The 19230-nt window shown below is 34.6% G+C and overlaps 1 protein-coding gene and 1 long non-coding RNA gene across 2 annotated transcripts; one reads left to right on the plus strand and one right to left on the minus strand.

Moving 5' to 3' along the window:
- The first annotated feature begins 682 nt into the window (after positions 1-682).
- LOC129920162 (uncharacterized) lies at positions 683-2063 on the plus strand. The gene is made up of 3 exons (XR_008773198.1): positions 683-941; positions 1321-1709; positions 1773-2063. It is a non-coding gene; the product is annotated as an uncharacterized LOC129920162 (long non-coding RNA).
- A 1539-nt stretch (positions 2064-3602) lies between these two features.
- On the minus strand, positions 3603-18904 carry LOC129920157 (protein will die slowly). Its single transcript, XM_056001384.1, has 4 exons — positions 18472-18904; positions 18320-18416; positions 17624-18249; positions 3603-3928 (listed from the first exon to the last, which is right to left on the minus strand). Exons 1-4 carry the CDS (start codon positions 18601-18603, stop codon positions 3740-3742), a joined length of 1044 nt encoding a protein of 347 aa, XP_055857359.1. The 5' UTR covers positions 18604-18904; the 3' UTR covers positions 3603-3739.
- Between the last annotated feature and the right edge of the window lie 326 nt (positions 18905-19230).

The following is a 19230-nucleotide window of genomic DNA, read 5'->3' on the forward strand; positions in this document are numbered from 1 at the left end:
AAATGTACTACAAATTTGTCTCTTTTTTTATTCATCTTTGATCGAGAGAAAAGCGCTGTGCTGCGGTACTGAAAGTCGTTTAGTAGCATTTTACTGCTCCCGACAACTTCGTACTACTGTCTCCTTTCACATTCAAAATAGCTATTTTTCCAAGTTCTTGTATCCCAAACATTTTACACAAACAGCAAGGTGTTTAGTAATCTGTAAAAAAAAACATTTTTACGTTCGAACTTTTTCATGTGCTGAATTCAAAACTGTTTACAGATTTATTCCTATCACGTCTAGTTTTTAAGCTATACTCATCACTTTTTTCGATCTTCGATCGATTTCGAAAACTTCGAAAATTCTTCGAACTGTCAAAACTGAATTATCATCCATTTTTATTTAGTTTCTAAAGTTAAAATACTGCTACTTTGAACATGGATGCAATATTATTGGAAAAAAGCAGCATTTAAAAGAAAAAATAAGAAGTCACATTTTGCGAGACATATGAAATATGTAAGTGAAATGCAGAACATGGGTGATATTATTGCAAATTTTCAAAGAAAAATTAACTAGATAAAGTGTAAAGCGAATGAGGTTGCAAACACAGAGGCATGATATTTCATGTAGATTCATACTCAAGAAAATAAAATACGACGTGATTGCATAAGATTGAGCCCCTTGGGCCCCCCCCCCCCCCCTCAATACGCCACTGTTGATAATACTGCTGCAGTGCAATTTAGCATTTTTTTCGACTTGCTAAACAATAAGAAAACACAGAAAAATGCACCAAAGAATTTTAAAGCCTTTTAAAATAAGATGCAGGGGTATAACTCCAGAAGAAAAAAGTGTGCGTTAATTTTGAGCAGGAGTTTATATTCTTGTGTTTTTCATCGGTCAATTGAACGCAACTACATTCACAAAAAGAGATCGCTACAGCCAAAAAGTATCGACTTTATGTCGTTTTCTATTGACTTTTGAGATTTGTGTGTAAAATTCTCAGATTTTCCACTGCAAATAGAATATGAAATCTAGTTTTGTAATTGTGTGCGAAATCTGTGCGTATAAAAAAAATAAAACAACAACAAATGTTCAGACAAATGTCAAACAGAGGAGTGTGTGTGAAAGTGCGTGTGTTTGTATGCGTGAATCTTGATAAAAATCCAGAATCAGATTCTTGAATCTCAGATTCATTTTTTTGTCATTTTTTTTGAATCTCAAGACGCAAATAGATCATGAAATCTGAGATTTGTCCACTATTTCCCCTCTTCACCCCCCCTTTCAGCTGTCAAATTCACAAATCTCATTCTGAGATTCGTCAATAGAAAACGACATTAGTCATGGTATAAAAAGACAAGGTATGATCATTAGAGCCGCCATCTTACAAAATGGGGTAATAAGGTTTTGACGTTTGGCATTTGGCAAAGTCAAAAGCAACAACAATTTCCAAGACCAATTTGTTTACAACAACAACTTCAATGGGCTGGGCTGTCAAAACCTTAAGTAGCCATAAGTTTTGACAGTTCTCGATACTCAGCCCTATCGGCAAAAGAGTTTCCCTGGAAAAATTTCTCTTGTCCGAAAAATCGGTATCGGCAATAATTTTTGAATGGAAAAACTTCCTAGGAGAGATTTCCCCTATAAAAATACCTATCGGCAATGAAGTTTCTCCCCCGAAGTATTTCTATCATATTTTTTATAGGGAACAGATTTTTTGAAGCCAAAATGTACGTTTTTTTCTTTCAAAATAGATATTCTGTAAAAAATATTAAATTATTTACTTTCTTAAGGCAACAAAAAGGAAATGCAACTGGATGACGCAAAAAGAGTATATAAAAAATAAAACATAAGAAAACCTTAAAAAAAGCATGGAACTGTAGAAGACCATTCCGAGAGTATGTAATAGTCTTCTGCTTTGGACGAAAAAAATTATCAAAATCTGTGGAATGCCTCAATTTATTTTAGTTATTTGCTTATCACGTCAAAAAACAAAGATTAAGAAACCACAGATGAAGAGCTGTGATTCTTTAATTAAAATAACAAACACTAAACTAATTACATGTCCATATGAAGAAACAGAGTAGGTAATAAAAAGTAGGTAATAAGTCGGGCAAAAAATAAAAATAATTATTGAATAAAAATCCACAAATCAACACCAAAGAAAAAAAAAATATATAATTTTATTGACTATTAAACATTTTAATTGTTTTTGTGCACTAAATACAATCTAATTAGAGCTGTCAAAACTTTCGAAGAAATGTGTTCGAAAGTTTTTTTTTTGTTAAGTTGGCTGTATTTCTTTCCCGAAAACGAAATTCCGATGGAGATTCCCAGGGAAATTTCTCACGTGAGATTGCCGATAGGGCTGACTGAGTTTTTTCTAATGATCATACCTTATCTTTTTATACCATGGACTTTAGTAGCGATCTTAGTAGCGACTGCAAGTGGTTGAAAGGAACTCAACATTTGAAGCCGAAATTTCAATCATTTTTTAGTTTCATTCAGCCAATCAGAACGAGTTAACTACGTAGTCACTAGATTCGTGAATTCGCCCATTGATAGTAGTCAGAATATATTTACAAAAGGAAGCTCTTCTGCTAGTTGGATAAATTGGTTGACATTTAAAAACAAAAAAACAAGCAGATTGTGTATTTTCCGATATCAATAGTTACTATGTGTAGCCTTTCATGTAATCGTCGTGCCACCAACGTTTTCATTATTCATTTTTAGTAAGCCATTTGGCTTACTAAATTTAATCAAAAGTAAAGACATTTTGGTTCTCCCGTGAGGACTCGTTTTTGCGAAAAACAGTCAATTTTTAAGTTGGGAGCAGACACTTCTTCTTCTTCCTTTTTCTCGGCGCTGTTATGATCTCGATGTCGAGGGGATCATAACCTTCCCACGTTACTGCTTCACACTAGTGATCCGCCTGTGGGGTTCGCCGGGTTGACCTCAGAAATCGGCGGCAAGCCTCCCGGTTTTGTATTGTTCCGTTTCTGAGGCCAACTGAATGCTGGTGTTTTTGCATTTGCTTGTACCAGGAGTTTTTAGGCCTACCTTTCTTTTTATTTCGTGTTGGAACGTTATATGATATTGCTTTTTTGACGGGGTTCTCAGGATCTCTCCTTTGAACATGGCAATACCAACTGAGTCGGTCGTGTTCAATTTTTTGGGAGATGGTATTTTTAACATGAAGGCTTCCTCGGATCTTTGTACTTCTAATTCTATCAAGCTTTGTTATTCCTGCTGTCATGCGAAGCATCTTCATCTCAGCTGCCGTTAACTTACTCTTATACTTTTTGTACATTGTCCAACATTGTGAACCGTATGTGAGTGCTGGACGCACAACTGCGGTGTAGAGTCTTCCTTTCAGCTTAGGGGGCATTTTTCGATCACAGAAGATGGCAGAATTTTCCCCCCACTTCATCCACCCTACGCTTACGCGATGATTGATATCGTCATCACAAGTACCTTCGTTATTTATCATAGACCCCAGATATTTAAACTTTTCACACTTAGGAAGCACTACACCATTCAGACACATGGTAAAAAAAAAGTATTACATACATACTAAGTTAGTAAGTCTCAGAAAATGTACAATTCACAAAAATAAAACAAAATTTTTGTTAGATTAAAAATGAATATAAAGAAACAAGAGTGCAAGCTTAAAGTATTTACATTCTACTGTTTAGTTCTTCTCATTTTTTGTATGGAAATTTTATTTGTTTATTTCGGTATTCAAATTTAGTTTTCTGATTTAGGTGTCACTTTTCCACAGTTTTATAGTCTTATCATTTTCCAATGCTGCTGATGCGATGATATTCTCCGTTGGATGGCATGCCGTGCAAAGAACTGTATCTGTGTGACCTTGAAGTTTTTGAACGACTTCTTTGCTTTGTAGATTCCATATATAAACCATGTTGTCCTCACTTCCTGATACAATCCACTATAATATGAAAAAAAAATCATTTAAAAGATAATAACAACAACACAAAAAGCTGGGCAAATGCCCAGAGCGGAAAAAATTATGTGCCGCGTAATATTGGGGTCAAGTAGCATATAAAACTAACTATTTATTGACAAATTGCTCAAGGGGTCAAAAAATTTATTTACGATAGATTGAAACAAAACATAGGCCTGCTCCAGAGCCTAGCTGAAGCAGAAAGGTGCGAACAATGAGACACTTTTTTTTTAATTCACGGCTGTTCTGATTTCCCTTCGAATTCTATTTTCTCCCGTTTTCAAATTTATTCATAGGTGTTTTGAAAAACGAACGAACCTAGAATCCGACAATTTTTTGCAGTTTTCAATGGGGGTAGGAATTTGCTACCGGCAAACAATATTCTCCAATAAAAAATTGGAATGGAAATCGGAACAACCGTTTTCAATACGTACGGATTCAATTTTCGTTTCCGTTTTCAAATTCGAACGAATATTAGAACAGCCGTGATTGTTATATTTCAGAATGTTTCCAAGCTATCTTAAACAAACTTTGAAGTCATTTTAAGACATATTTTATCTTAATATTGCAGAAAAAGTTACATTTATATAATTAATGAGAGCATCACATTAAACTAAAATGTAGAAAAAGTCAAAACGTCTCATTGTTTGCAAGGGATGCGATCAGTGAGACAGGCTAAGGCGAACAGTGAGACGGACGTAAAAAAACAGAAACAAACTGACGATACCGTCAAATAAGTAAGTAACTAGAAGTTTATTTATTAAACTATGTTACTTTAACCTATTTCTTCAATAAAGTTACAAAAAAAAAAAAAAATAGGAAAAATAAACAAAAGAAAAAAACGCAGCAAAATCATACAAAAATCATTTTTGATTAATAGATTTCTATGCCTCAAAGTTTGCTTTTTTACATTGTCTCACTATTTGCTTTTTTACATTGTCTCACTGTTTGCTTTTTGCGGAAAAATATAAAATTACAAGAAAACGACAAGCAATTCTAAGCGACAATTGTTATTTTTTTATGAAAGAACATATTAATGTAAATATATGAAAAACTTCAAAGCAGGCTCCAGGTCAAAAAAAAAATACATAGGGGTCAAAATCATCAATTTAAAATAAAAACTATGTATTGTGGTTTTTGATCTCATGAAACGGACTTAGCCGCAGGAGTTTTCACAGATTGTAAGCTAACTCAATACCAACCACTGTACCAAAAATCAGCCAGTTAAAATAATTTTTCCTTGAAAAAATCTATTTTAATAGCGTTTTCGTTTGGGAATTCTTAGAAGCGTCCGGGACTGTCCGATCCGGAATGCCAAACGATCAGAGTTAGAAACTTTTTTTTTTATTCTGAAGTTTGGGTTTCTTTGTATTTGTGAAACATCAAATGCGAACGTCTGATGAAAGTTTTGTTTTGTTTATTTTTTTTTTTATTATCATTAAGTTATCTATTTTTGTTTTCTTTCTTCACATTATTTTAATATAGTTTAAAGTTTGTGCATAGTTAAAAATCTTGAAATTGAGAAATGAATAACAAAGAATGACATTTCATTACTTTGACGTCTTAAGTGTTAACATGTGTGCGTGATTCTGGTTTTGTTTCTGCCTCAAAATTCGGAATCAATTTTCTCTTCTTTTTAGAATTAGAACTGTCATTGAGTGCCAAACGATCAGTTTCAGAATCGTTCGGGAGAATTCCGGACAGTCTCGGACGACCAAACGAAAACGCTATAACTGTGCTGGTAAATTTGAGCAGCAGTCAGGAAAATCGCTAGTTATGAACAAATCTTAGCTTATTATCTCGAGAAATATCAAAAAAAATTTTGTAGGAAATTGAATGCTCCACAAATCTGTCATATAAAGTTTTGTTGTAGAATTACCCATTTCTGAAATAACCCACCAAAAAACAAAAAAAAAAAATCGTGAAAAAATGGCTTTGATGAGCTGCCCTGTCTCACTAGTGGAAATAATAGTAAAGTCACCTATGACACCGATGACCGATCAATTCTGAATAATATGCTTTTTGATTCATTAAGATAGCATAATATTCAGCTGAGCTGTATAAATTTAAAATCTATAAAACTTAAGTTATTTTGTTTTTATTAATGTATACAAAACAACACAGTATAATTTTTTTGTAAAATATGTACAAATTTATAAAGAGTTTTGTGTACTAGTGATTTTAAGAAAAGAAATACCTTAAAATAATTGACTTTCATGTTATTTTAAGTCATTTGAATATCAGTTTTTTTAGTTGAGGACAGTCCGGGAAGGCTGTTTTTGAGTATATTAGATGCAATAAAAAAGAAATGGAAACTTTTCTAAAACATATATATTCCTAGATGTGGGCCTATTTTTATAATTGGCAAATCCGAAAAAAAACTTTAATGAAATGTTATTTTGATTTAAAAAAAATGCCTGTACATCAAATTTTCCACCTCCATTTTTGTTTACTATAAAATTTAAATTAAATAAGTAAATCGCCACTAGGAAGGGTTCAAAGTGCGATCGCGCGTGCAACAAAATCGGTAATACCTTTTTAGATCTAAGTACAAAAACATAAAAGTCTGTCAGTCATCGACTACCTCTCTAACCGGCAGCATCGTTTTCGCAGTTTATCTGTCTCTACCGGTTTACTTTGTTGGTGATATCCCGCTATTTCAATCAGCATTATTTTTTTTCTCTTTGCTTTTATTCTACTTTAAGTGAGTGAAAAAAAACAACAACTAATCTAGTCTTCGACAGATTAAAATGGCCCACGGGCCGCGTGCTCCTTCGAGTGGAAGGTATGATATTTTAGACGAATATCAATCTTCCTACTCAAAACGTAAAAGAAAAAGAAAAAACCAAAACCAAAACAAAGGACTAGAAATTCTAGAAAATGAATTAAATTATGAATTCCCCACAACCCTATCCTCAAACAGTCCCAAGTTCATAGTGATCGCCCCCGCTTACGATAATAAACCTCTTACCTCATTTAATGTGTTCGCTTTAAAAAAAGCCATCGATGGCATTAGCACAGCATACGAGAGCATTACTCAACTTAAGGACGGTTCCCTTTTGATTTTAACTAAATCAGCAAAAATTGCCGAACAATTCCTCGCTCAAAAGCACCTCTCCAACCTGTGCCCCATCTCCGTCTCACTCCATAAAAACTTAAACTCATCTAAAGGCACAGCTTACGCACCTTGTCTTGAAAATGTCCCTGAAGAAACAATTGAAGAAGAAATGAAATGCCAAGGCGTTACAAAAGCCTTTAAATTCACAAAGTTGGTTGATAAAGTGTCATTATTAACAGGATTAGTCGAAAAATGTCCAGAACCTACAGGCTTAATTCTCTTTACATTTGACCTCTTCCGTCCACCACCTAATGTAGATGTTGGTTGGCACAAGGTTAAAGTCGAGGAATATTTCCCAAATCCTATGCGCTGCCAACAATGCCAACTTCTTGGCCACACCAAAAAAAGGTGCACCAGACCCGCATCATGTGTCACATGTAATCTTCCATGTCTTTCTCTACACGAGTGCACACGTGTTTCATGCGCTAATTGCTACGAAGAGCACCCATCTAATTCCAAGCAATGCAAGAGCTACTTACAAGCTAAGGAAATTCTTAAAATTAAAACAATCAAGAAATGTACCATGGCTGATGCCAAAAAAACTTTCAAAGAACAATTTCCTTCGTTCGCTCTACCCGCCGCTTTTGCTACAGTGGCACATCCAACAAAAGAACCTACAGTTAAAATTAACCCTTCTTCTTCGAATTCCACGCCAAAGGAGACTTCGGCACCGGACGCAGATTGCGCCCCAATGGAGACTTCAACTCCAGACGCAGAACCAAACACCTCTTTAGCCACATCAATTACTCCAACACCTTCCAATATTCAAACATCGAATAACACACCACAAATAAACACAACGACCATCACAATTTCTAAACATAACTATAGTAATTCAACGAATTCTCCTATCTCCAACACTACCACATCTGAAATACTCTCTCAAAACCTACCTCCTAAACCAATCGAACAATCAACGAACTCTTCACAACTTCAAACTCGAAATTTCAAACACAATACAACCACCTCCACGTCTCTAAGCACCCCTTCTATCCCTTTAATTAACGAAACTATCAATATTATACAACAAGCTCGTCTTCAATTTAACCGCCCTCCCTCCGACAATGATGATGAAAGCATCTAAAAACAATAAAATCACTCCCCTGAATCCCGACTCTGCGAATCGGGGGCTGAATCATCCGAACTCTCCAGGGAGTTCGGATGGTTCATCGCCCGGTGCGCGGAGTCGGCACTCTGGCAACCATCATCCCTCATCTACACACAACTTTTCACAGTATAACCCAGTTTATACTGCCCAAAGGTCTCAACCAAGTAAGAATTCGTTCCTTAATGTTCTGCAATGGAACCTTAATGGTTACACGAATAATTACCACGAACTCCAACTGACTATAAAAGAACAAAATCCTTCCGTAATTTCCCTTCAAGAAACCCATCTCCAATCAAATTCAGCTAATTATGTTCCTAAGCAATATGCAGGCTACTTCCATAACTTTTTTCTAAACAATACCGCTTCACAAGGAGTGGGGTTACTGATTCATAAATCAATCCCCCACTCGCTCTGTCAAATTAACTCAAATATGTATCTCCGCTATCGCTGTAGTAATTAATCTTAAAATTAAAATAACAATAGTTTCTATATATATTCACCCTACCCAACAATTCACTACTTTAGACCTTTATAATATCATCAGAACTATAAATACCCAAATTCTACTAACAGGGGATTTCAATTCCTGGAGTCCACTTTGGGGCTCACCCACAGAAAATTCTCGAGGTAAGACGATAGAAAACTTTTTAACATCTTCAAACTTATCCATCTTTAATGATGCAAGTCCCACCCACTTTTCAACGCATAAGACCTTCACACATTTGAATTTAACTATTATATCTCCTCAACTTCTTCCTTTTACCTCATGGAAAAGATTTGGCGACCTTCACGGAAGCGATCACTTTCCTTTATTAACATGTATCCGCCTCGGCGCAAACTCTAATTGTGTAAAACCCATACCCAAATATAAAACTGATGTTGCGAATTGGGACAGTTTTCAAAACAACTTACTTGAATTTCTTGAGGTGAACGCACCTTCGTTAAATATTAATCAAGAAGCATCAACTATTAACAAAGCGCTTAGGTATGCATAGAACAATTCCATCCCTCAGACCAAAGGCATAAGACAGCAATCTTTTGTTCCATGGTGGAATCCCGAAATCCACACATTGCGCACAGAAAAACAAAACTTGTTTAAATTATTTAAAAAACACCCTACAGATAACAACTAAATCAACTATCGCAAAGCCAATGCCTTGTTCAGAAGGAAAGTGAAAGAATCAAAGAAACTCAGTTTTCAGAAATTCACCGACAATATTAACCCGATGTCAACCCCAAAAAAAACTGTGGGCTGACATAAAAACTCTTACTGGCAACTACACTCCATATACTATCAAAGTTCTAACTACGGATTCTGCAATTCTAACAGATTCCACCACCATCTCTGATCACTTTGCCAAAACATGGTCTGAATATTCAAGTAATTCAAACTTTTCAATAGAATTCCAAAACTCCAAACAACGTGCGATAATCGAACCAATCACACAACAGAACTTAAGTCAAGATGCCCATTTTATAGAAGCACCAATTAATCTTCTGGAATTCGAAAGCTGTTTGAGTTCAATGAAAGGTAAAACACCTGGTTTTGATCGTGTCTCATACCCTATGATCAAAAATGCTCCTTTATCAACAAAAAAACGAATCTTAAATCTGTACAACAACATTTTTGACAGCGGCATAATTCCCCAATCATGGAAAACCGCAACACTAATTCCTTTACCTAAAAACACATTGAATTTCGGAAACAAGCAGCTACAGACCCATCTCTCTGCTTCCTTGTACAAGTAAACTTCTTGAAAAAATAATCTCCAAAAAACTATTCTGGTACACAGAATAGAACAATCTCACAAGTCGCAACCAGGTCGCATTTAAACACGGCCGCGGCACAATAGACTCCCTCCTCCATATCGATGAACTCGTTACATCTGCATTGTCCTGCAAAAACCACATTTCGATCCTCTCCTTAGACTTCAAAAAAGCATTTGACCGTATCGGAATCCACGTCATCCTGAATAATCTGATCAAATGGAAAGTGGGTGTTAAAATGTTTGGTTACAACAAATCCTTTTTGCTGAATAGATAGTTCAGGTCTAAAGTCAATAACGTGTATTCAAAATTGTACAATATAGAGAATGGTATCCCTCAAGGATCTCCATTGTCTGTTATTCTATTCATTATTGCTTACAACGACATTAGTCAAATCATCTCCAATTATAATAAGCTTGAACACACACTTTATGCGGATGACCTTTATATTGTTGCCAGATGCAACAACACGAACCAAGTCAAAGACATTTTCGAGGAACTGCCTATATAACTGGTGCACCAATTCCGGGGCCATCATTTCTACAACTAAAAGTAAACACTTGCATATTTGCAAAAAAACAAGTTGTACTAATTTTAATATTAATTTTCGCAATATGCAAATTCCAAATGTCAATAATCTAAGTATTTTAGGTATTATTTTTGATAGAAAATTTAGTTTTAAGGATCATTGTTTAGCTCTAAGAAATAAACTAGCTACCAGGCTTAACATTATTAAGTACCTATCATCTAAGAATAGTCAAATCCACTGTAACACTTTAGTTAATGTAACAAAAAGTATTATTTTATCTAAGATCGACTACGGGCTTGCTGTGTATGGTAAAACAACGAAATCAACTTTGCAAATCCTGAATTCACCTTATCATGCAGCTCTGAGGCACAGTTTGAGGGCATTCCGCACATCACCAGAGAAAAACTTACTCACCGAAGCCGGCTGTATCTCGATAGAATCTCGCAGAGACATTCTCACTTCTCGTTTATTCCTGAAGATCTGTGAATGTAATAACTCACCAATAACGGTTCTAGCTAACAAGGTTTTGAGGCGAAAGAAAACTCCAAAGTTACCATCAACAATATACAAAATATTGGAATCAGCATCGTCCCTTGGACTTAACCCAAACCCTAAACCATTGGCTATAGAAAGTCATCCTCCTTGGATGTTTCCAACTGAGAAGATCGACATATCTCTTTCAAAATACAAAAAAGAGAATACTCCCAATGAAGTCTACGTGCAAAATTTTAACAAATTGATGTCTTCTTACGATTTATCAACATGGGACGTTATTTACACTGATGGCTCTAAAAATGAAGTCGACACTGGATTGGCCGATGTTGACAAAACCGGTTCAATATTGTACGCAGAACATATTCCAGACTATTTTTCCATTTTCTCTACAGAAGCACTAGCCATCCTTAAAGCTACGGAACTAGCAGCCACTGTGGAAAAAAATGTAATCGTCTGTTCCAACAGCCTCTCCACAATTTACACCGTCCGCAACATAAAACATCAGTCCCCAATCATAAACAAAATACGTAATAACATCACGCAACTACATCCAAAATTACAACTCACTTGGGTACCAGGTCACGTTGGCATCAAGGGAAATGGAAATGCCGATAATGCAGCCAAATCGGTATGCAACTCTACAGAAATTTCAAGGTATCCCCCGACTAAAAGAGACTTTCTAAAACTTGCAAATACCTACTGGTTCCAGAAACATCAGGAAATATGGAGCCATTATTTGCATCACTACTCTGCCATCAATCCAAAAGCAGAACCACCCATTTATCCAACAACTTCTACAACCAAAATGAACAGATGTTTCCTACGTCTCCGCTTAGGACACACAAAACTGACTCACAGCCACCTTTTCACCAAAGAGAATCCACCAAACTGCTCACTTTGTCATTCAAACGCCATCCTGTCCATAAAACACCTCACATCAGAATGCCCAAAAATCAACAGCATCACAAATAATTTGTTCAAAACTAATTTATCCTCGTTACTAAAAGTTCCTTCCGAACAAAATATTAAAAATGTATTTAAATTATTAGAAACAACAGACCTTGTAAATAGCATATAGTATAAGCTCGATTTTACCTTGAGCAGCGGGCGATCGAATGGGAGAATGTAACTCCATGTTCATATACTTCACTTCGATCGCCCCCTGCAAATTTGTTTTACACTAAATATATTTCCTTCTTTTATTTTTAAGTCCAGCTATAAGCCCTGGTAGCTATCGCTGTAATATCTATATTATTATATGTGCTTTTAATAAAAAATAATAATAATAAAAGTCTGTTCATTTTCAAGCACTTTTGATTTTGTACTGTACATATAACGAATGACGTTAGATCAATTATCTTAGAACATAAAAAATAAGTAAGAAAAAGAATACAAAGAGGAATTTAAATTCGAAGCTATCGGGGGTGCAATAGGCTACCGAAAATAAGTAACGGTAAGGAAAACACCAACAAAATATTATACCTAACATTTGTCACCGCATGTCTAACAAGTTTTTTTTAAACCCTACAAAACAAGGCGGCAGCTGAAAATTCTTCAACTTGCGCTACAATCTACAGCTAAACCACTGTATTCAGGGGGTAAATCATATAAATACAAATTACACTATTTAGTCCGGTCAAATTGGACTAAAATAAGGGGGTGAGGTTACATTAATTCCCAGCAAGCTGAAAATTGGTAGGATTGTTGGAAACACCATCATAAATTAAATCTAAAAAGTCCTCATCGATCCGAGGTGTGGAAAAAAATTTACGGGGGGTCAAAGGTCACAAAAACTGGTTTTTCACGATTTTCAGCAAAACGGTAAGTCTTATCAAAAAAATTTCAATGCAAGAATTGTAGACCAGATTATTATATATAAAAAGTGTCATGACACTTTTTTTCCTAAGACCCACCGTTTCTTAGGTATAACGATTCAAAAAATTGAAGTTGAGTCGAAATCGTCATAATCAGGCCTATTCTGAAAAAAATCTCCCAACTGAAAAGTTCCTAAAATTTCATTATTTTTTAGCTTGGATTTCGTTCTTCAATGGTTAAGAATATGGGGAAAGCAAAAAGAAATGGAAATTTTCACCATTTTTCCGATAGGGGCCCTTCTCCCGAAACCATTTCCTTGAGAATTTTTGTTTAGAATAGGTCTGAATATATACAGGGTGTACGATAGAGAATGGACAGCCCTAAAACGGTTGATAGCTACACTTATGACTGTTCTAAAAACAGATAGAAAAAAGTTCTATCGCAACCAGTTCATAAAATATTGGCTTTTTTTCGTTCAGTGTATTTTAAATTTTATCATCTTATGTTTTCGTTCACTACAACCACGAATGAATGAATTTTATTTATTTCTTTTTTTTTATCATTTTCTACAATAAATTGTATGAGTACATAAACGCTTTAAAAACTGCATTGCTATTGCACATTTTCGTAAAAAAAATTTTGAAATCTATTTTTTGATGCAAAATGTAAAAAAAGTATTTTATGAAAAATTTTAAACACCTGTGGTATAAAATAAATCCATAGAAACCTAGGTGGCCAACTTTCTTAAAAACATTCTCGTTTAAGGGAAATATTTTTAAGAAAGTTGGCCACCTAGGTTTCTATGGATTTATTTTATACCACAGGTGTTTAAAATTTTTCATAAAATACTTTTTTTACATTTTGCATCAAAAAATAGATTTCAAAATTTTTTTTACGAAAATGTGCAATAGCAATGCAGTTTTTAAAGCGTTAATGTACTCATACAATTATTGTAGAAAATGATAAAAAAAAGAAATAAATAAAATTCATTCATTCGTGGTTGTAGTGAACGAAAACATAAGATGATAAAATTTAAAATACACTGAACGAAAAAAAGCCAATATTTTATGAACTGGTTGCGATAGAACTTTTTTCTATCTGTTTTTAGAACAGTCATAAGTGTAGCTATCAACCGTTTTAGGGCTGTCCATTCTCTATCGTACACCCTGTATATATTCAGACCTATTCTAAACAAAAATTCTCAAGGAAATGGTTTCGGGAGAAGGGCCCCTATCGGAAAAATGGTGAAAATTTCCATTTTTTTTTGCTTTCCCCATATTCTTAACCATTGAAGAACGAAATCCAAGCTAAAAAATAATGAAATTTTAGGAACTTTTCAGTTGGGAGATTTTTTTCAGAATAGGCCTGATTATGACGATTTCGACTCAACTTCAATTTTTTGAATCGTTATACATACCTACATAAGAAACGGTGGGTCTTAGGAAAAAAAGTGTCATGACACTTTTTATATATAATAATCTGGTCTACAATTCTTGTATTGAAATTTTTTTGATAAGACTTACCGTTTTGCTGAAAATCGTGAAAAACCAGTTTTTGTGACCTTTGACCCCCCGTACATTTTTTTCCACACCTCGGATCGATGAGGACTTTTTAGATTTAATTTATGATGGTGTTTCCAACAATCCTACCAATTTTCAGCTTGCTGGGAATTAATGTAACCTCGGATGTCTAAATTGACCGGACTAATTGTTTTTCTTTTTTCTTGGCGCCAGAGCAAAAATAACTTCTTATATACTCAGTAAAATAGGTCTCATTCGTGATGGTGGGAGAGTACGATAACTTAGGCGACAAGAATTGATAACAGTATTTTTTACTATAGGAAAGGGTGTATATCTGCCCCCGTTCAGGCGGGAGGGGCAATTTTCTAAAATATCACGTAAAATACAAAATAAAATTATTAAAACACAACTGCAAAACTTACAGTTATGAGTGATCCTCATAAAAAGCCAGAATTGTACACTTGATTCTAATTTTTAAATAAAATTATTTCAAATAATTGTTCTCGAAATAATCAACTTCAAAGTCAAAATTTGAGAAAAAAAAAGTTTAAAAAAAGCACATTAAATACCAAGACTGTGAATTTGAATATGAAATTATTCAATGAAATAAACTGAATCAATTAATTTCTAATTAAATTCTGAAAACCATATGCTTCTATGCCTTCTATTTTTTGAGAAAATTAAAAAAACTACCTTTATCAGATTTGTATTTTTTAGCTGTTTTCGTGTTTATATAAACATAATGCTTGCAAGCAGTATGCCCCCCTTACCCATCTCACTTTGATACGCCTTGAACTTCATATCTTTACCATTTTTACTTACCATTTTTATAAAAAAAAATCGCGAAATTCTTAGGACCAATTTCAAGTGGTCTAACGGCCGATTTCTTCACAGAGTCCTAACGCTAATACCGGTCCTAGTCCTAAAGTTAGTACTCAAATCAGTACCAACTCATTTCTTCACCCAAGTACTAGGTCCTAAAGCTATCAATTTAGGACCGAGTACTATTTAGGACCTGGTCCTAGCTAGCTCCTCAAAATCGACTAGTACCTAGTTGTTATACCAATCGTTAGTACTCAGATCGGTACCAAGTGATTTCTTCACAAAAGTCCTAAGCATTCGTACTGTCAAATTGGTACCGAGTATTAGTTAGGACTCGGTATTTATTAGGATCTCCAAATCGGTAGTCTAGCGGTTAGTACTTCAATCAAAGCAATGGAAGTGTAAATTTAAATGGAGTCACCTACATACAGTATTACGGGCAGAGGACAGGTTTTAGAATTTTTGATGGCTGTGTGAAAACCATCTTCCAATTTCGCACGCAAAATACATTTGCAAAAGGATTCTATTTACAAATAGTATTGAAGATTATGCTCAAACTTGTCTTCATTCTGTTCGTCCTATGACTGCTATAAAAAAAACTGCACCAAAAAAATAAAGCTGCAGTTTTTCAAAAACGTTATTTTTATTTAGATATGAATGTACATTATGAACAAACATCCGCATAGTAAACGTCTTTTTTATTACTTATTTTAAAATGATTTTTTTTTTCGGTCGGCGACTTTCCCAGGCAAAAGCCAACCTATATTCGTTGGTGAACTAGTTACCAGTCTTGCCGACACTAATGTATAAGATCCTGACATTGGGCAGGTTCAGAAACTATAGGGACTAAATATTTAGGTAATTTCTCGGTCTCTGATTGGTCAGCTGTCAAAAAAATCCTCCCAATTTAGGTAATTTTATTGGAAAGCTGACTGGAAAGTTAGGCAAGAAAATTTTCCCTAAAAATTTAGGAAAGTTTTTTTTGTCAACATGACAGCAGATTGTTTTTAATTAAAGAATTATTTTAGCAAAATTAAATTTATTTGTGTGAAAAACAACTAAAAAGAGTGCATTATCGGTTATAATTCATTTTATTTATTCATTATAGTTAAGGGAAGTTTGGTGTCTTACCCATGCGACCGGTAAAATTCTTAAATAAATTTCGAAATTTGTGAATAGCATTACATCCAAACTAATTTTGTCAATTTACTCAAATTTCCGTTCAGAAAATGACGTTGCCTAAATATCTAGTCCCTAATATTTCCTGAACGTGCCCATTATCTTCATTCTTGATTGTGACAGTTCTTAATAGAATTTATCTTCTGTTCTTGTTGGCTTCTTTTCAATCTTCACAATATTTTTGAAAAATTATTTTAATGATAATGGGCAGGTTCAGAAACGCTAGGGACTAAATATTTAGGTAATTTCTCGGTCTCTGATTAGTCAGCTGTCAAAAAAAATCGTTCCAATTTAGGTAATTTTATTGGAAAGCTGACTGGAAAGTTAGGCAAGAAAATTTTCCCTAAAAATTTAGGAAAGTTTTTTTTGTCAACATGACAGCAGATTGTTTTTAATTAAAGAATTTATTTAGCAAAATTAAATTTATTTGTGTGAAAAACAACTAAAATGTGCATTACCGGTTATAATTAATTTTATTTATTCATTACAGTTAAGTGAAATTTGGTGTCTTACCCATACGAACGGTAAAATTCTTAAATAAATTTCGAAATTTGACAATAGCATCATATCCAAACTAATTTAGTCAATTTACTCAAATTTCCGTTCAAAAAATGACGTTGCCTAAATATCTAGTCCCTAATATTTCCTGAACGTGTCCAATTTCATTAATATATTCATAAAATATTTCAAACATCAAAATATTGTCAGAATGACAGTTAGACCAGTTTTATACGTATTAATTCTTAGGACTGCGTTGTGAATTTAGATCAGGTCCTATATATGTGAAGAAATGCTTGGGTCCTAACTTTTCCTTAGGACCGAGTACTAGTGCTAGTACCTAGTCTAGCTAGACCGGGTACTAAGCTGACTTAGGACTTATGTGAAGAAATTGGCCGTAAGCGAAGCAACGAAGTTGTCTGAGCGGGACAGAGGACCCAAAAAGAGAATTTAAATACTGAGAACCTGCGAAGCGGGCCAGGCATGATATTTTTAAGTTAAAAAGCTGTTCATATTAGTCAAGTAAATGAAAATCTGATAAAAAGGATAAGTGTACAATTCTGGCTTTTAAAAAAGGTGTCATTCATAACTGTAAGTGTTGCCGTTGTTTTTTAAATATTTTTTTTTTTGTATTTTGCGTGATATTTTAGAAAATAGACACCCCCCCCCCCCCCCCTCTCATAGTAAAAAAAATATTGTATTGAACTCCTCTACAAAATACCGTTATCAATTCTTGTCGCCTAAGTTATCGTACTCGTGCCGTGATGGTTCATTCTAATTTAAGTGCAATTAAAAATCAATCAAAGGAAAACAAACAAAATAAATTTACCTTGCCGCCAGTAACAGAAAAATTTGCAAATATACAGTATTTTTCATTTTTGTGTCCAGTATATGTCTTCAAACACTTTCCCTTTGAATAGTCCCATAACTTCAAGGTATTGTCAAGCGTTGCAGCGAGAATATATTTTCCATTAGGTGAGAATTTAACGAAGCTCACTGGCGGATTGTCGTCATCGATTAATGTTTTCAAACACTGTCCGCTGGCTGTGTCCCAAATGCGACATAACCCATCATAGCTAGAACTAACAATCAAAGATCCATCGCGATTAAAATGCACAGCAGATACGGGATCCGAATGGGCGGGTAGTGTTTTCAGACACTTGCCAGTGCGAACGTCCCAAATGCGAACACTCTCGTCAAAACTACCCGAAACAATTAAATTGCTTTGTGGATTGAAGTTGCAACAGAATACATAGTTGCTGTGTCCTTTGAGTGTTTTAAGACATTTTCCCGAGCTAAGCTCCCAGATTTTCAGAGTCTTATCGTCACTGCCGCTTACAAGCAGCCGACTATCAGATGACCATGCTACATCACTTATTCCTAATTTGTGACCCGCGATTGTTTTCTCAAATTTTCCATCGTATGCGCCCCAAATTTTGATCAGCTTATCAGCGGCTTTAAGCAGAAGAATGTAAATTAATAAAAACAAAAAACCCTGTCAAATTAAATGAAATTTGGCACATACATGAGCTGGCGAGCCATTCACCATTAGGACTGAATTTAACTGCGGAAACTGCTTTTGTGTGGCCAGCTAGAGTGAATTTTAATGTGTAGTTGGGTTTCTGAAATAAAAGTGTTTAATGTTAAGCTAACTTTGGAAAATAAATAAAAACAAACCACCGCGTTGGAAGATTTATTTGATTGGCTGTTGGAAGAAGATTGTAGTTGGTTTGGTCCCGATGGAGTGCTCTGAATTTGTTGGGGTGGGTGGACGCCAGGGTGTCCGTGCACGGGGCCGATTGGTACCATATTGATGTTTAATTTTTCTGAGCAATCGAAAGCCTTGTTTTTATTTTTTTTTTAACCTCGTTTGTAACTTTTCACGAACGGAATAGATTATTGAGATTTATGAGGAATATATTTAGTTGTCTTGTTTATGGAAACTTTTTTTGTATTTTAGTAAAAGTTTATATCGTCAGAATTTACCACATTTGAAGAATTTAATTCATTTAAAATTAAAATAATGCTTGTGGACAAAATTTTTGTTCTAACATGGCGCGTCTTTCTCTTTTTCTTTTGCAAAATGCATTTAATGAATTGTCACGTCTAGCAAGAAAACGTGATAAATTGTACAGCGGTTTTTTGAGCGCGTTCTACATTTACAGGCCGCTTCTACAGAAGAGGATAGGTGCGTCCCATAAAGAGAGATCTTGAGATTTTTTTCATAACAAATCGCTGCCTCAAAACTATAATAGCCCTGTTCCATTGGGAGGTGGCAAGGTACTACTAGTAGTTTACCAGCGATTTTCAATGGAACGCACTTTTGACGAATTCAATAGCTGCGTTCCTTTGGAAATATTTATCTACTTTTTAGTACTTAAAACTACTTTGAACTACTTTGCTATATTGAAAAAGTAGTTCAAAGCAGCTTTAAGT

This window comes from Episyrphus balteatus, chromosome 4, assembly GCF_945859705.1.
Source record: "Episyrphus balteatus chromosome 4, idEpiBalt1.1, whole genome shotgun sequence".
Classification (NCBI taxonomy): domain Eukaryota; kingdom Metazoa; phylum Arthropoda; class Insecta; order Diptera; family Syrphidae; genus Episyrphus; species Episyrphus balteatus.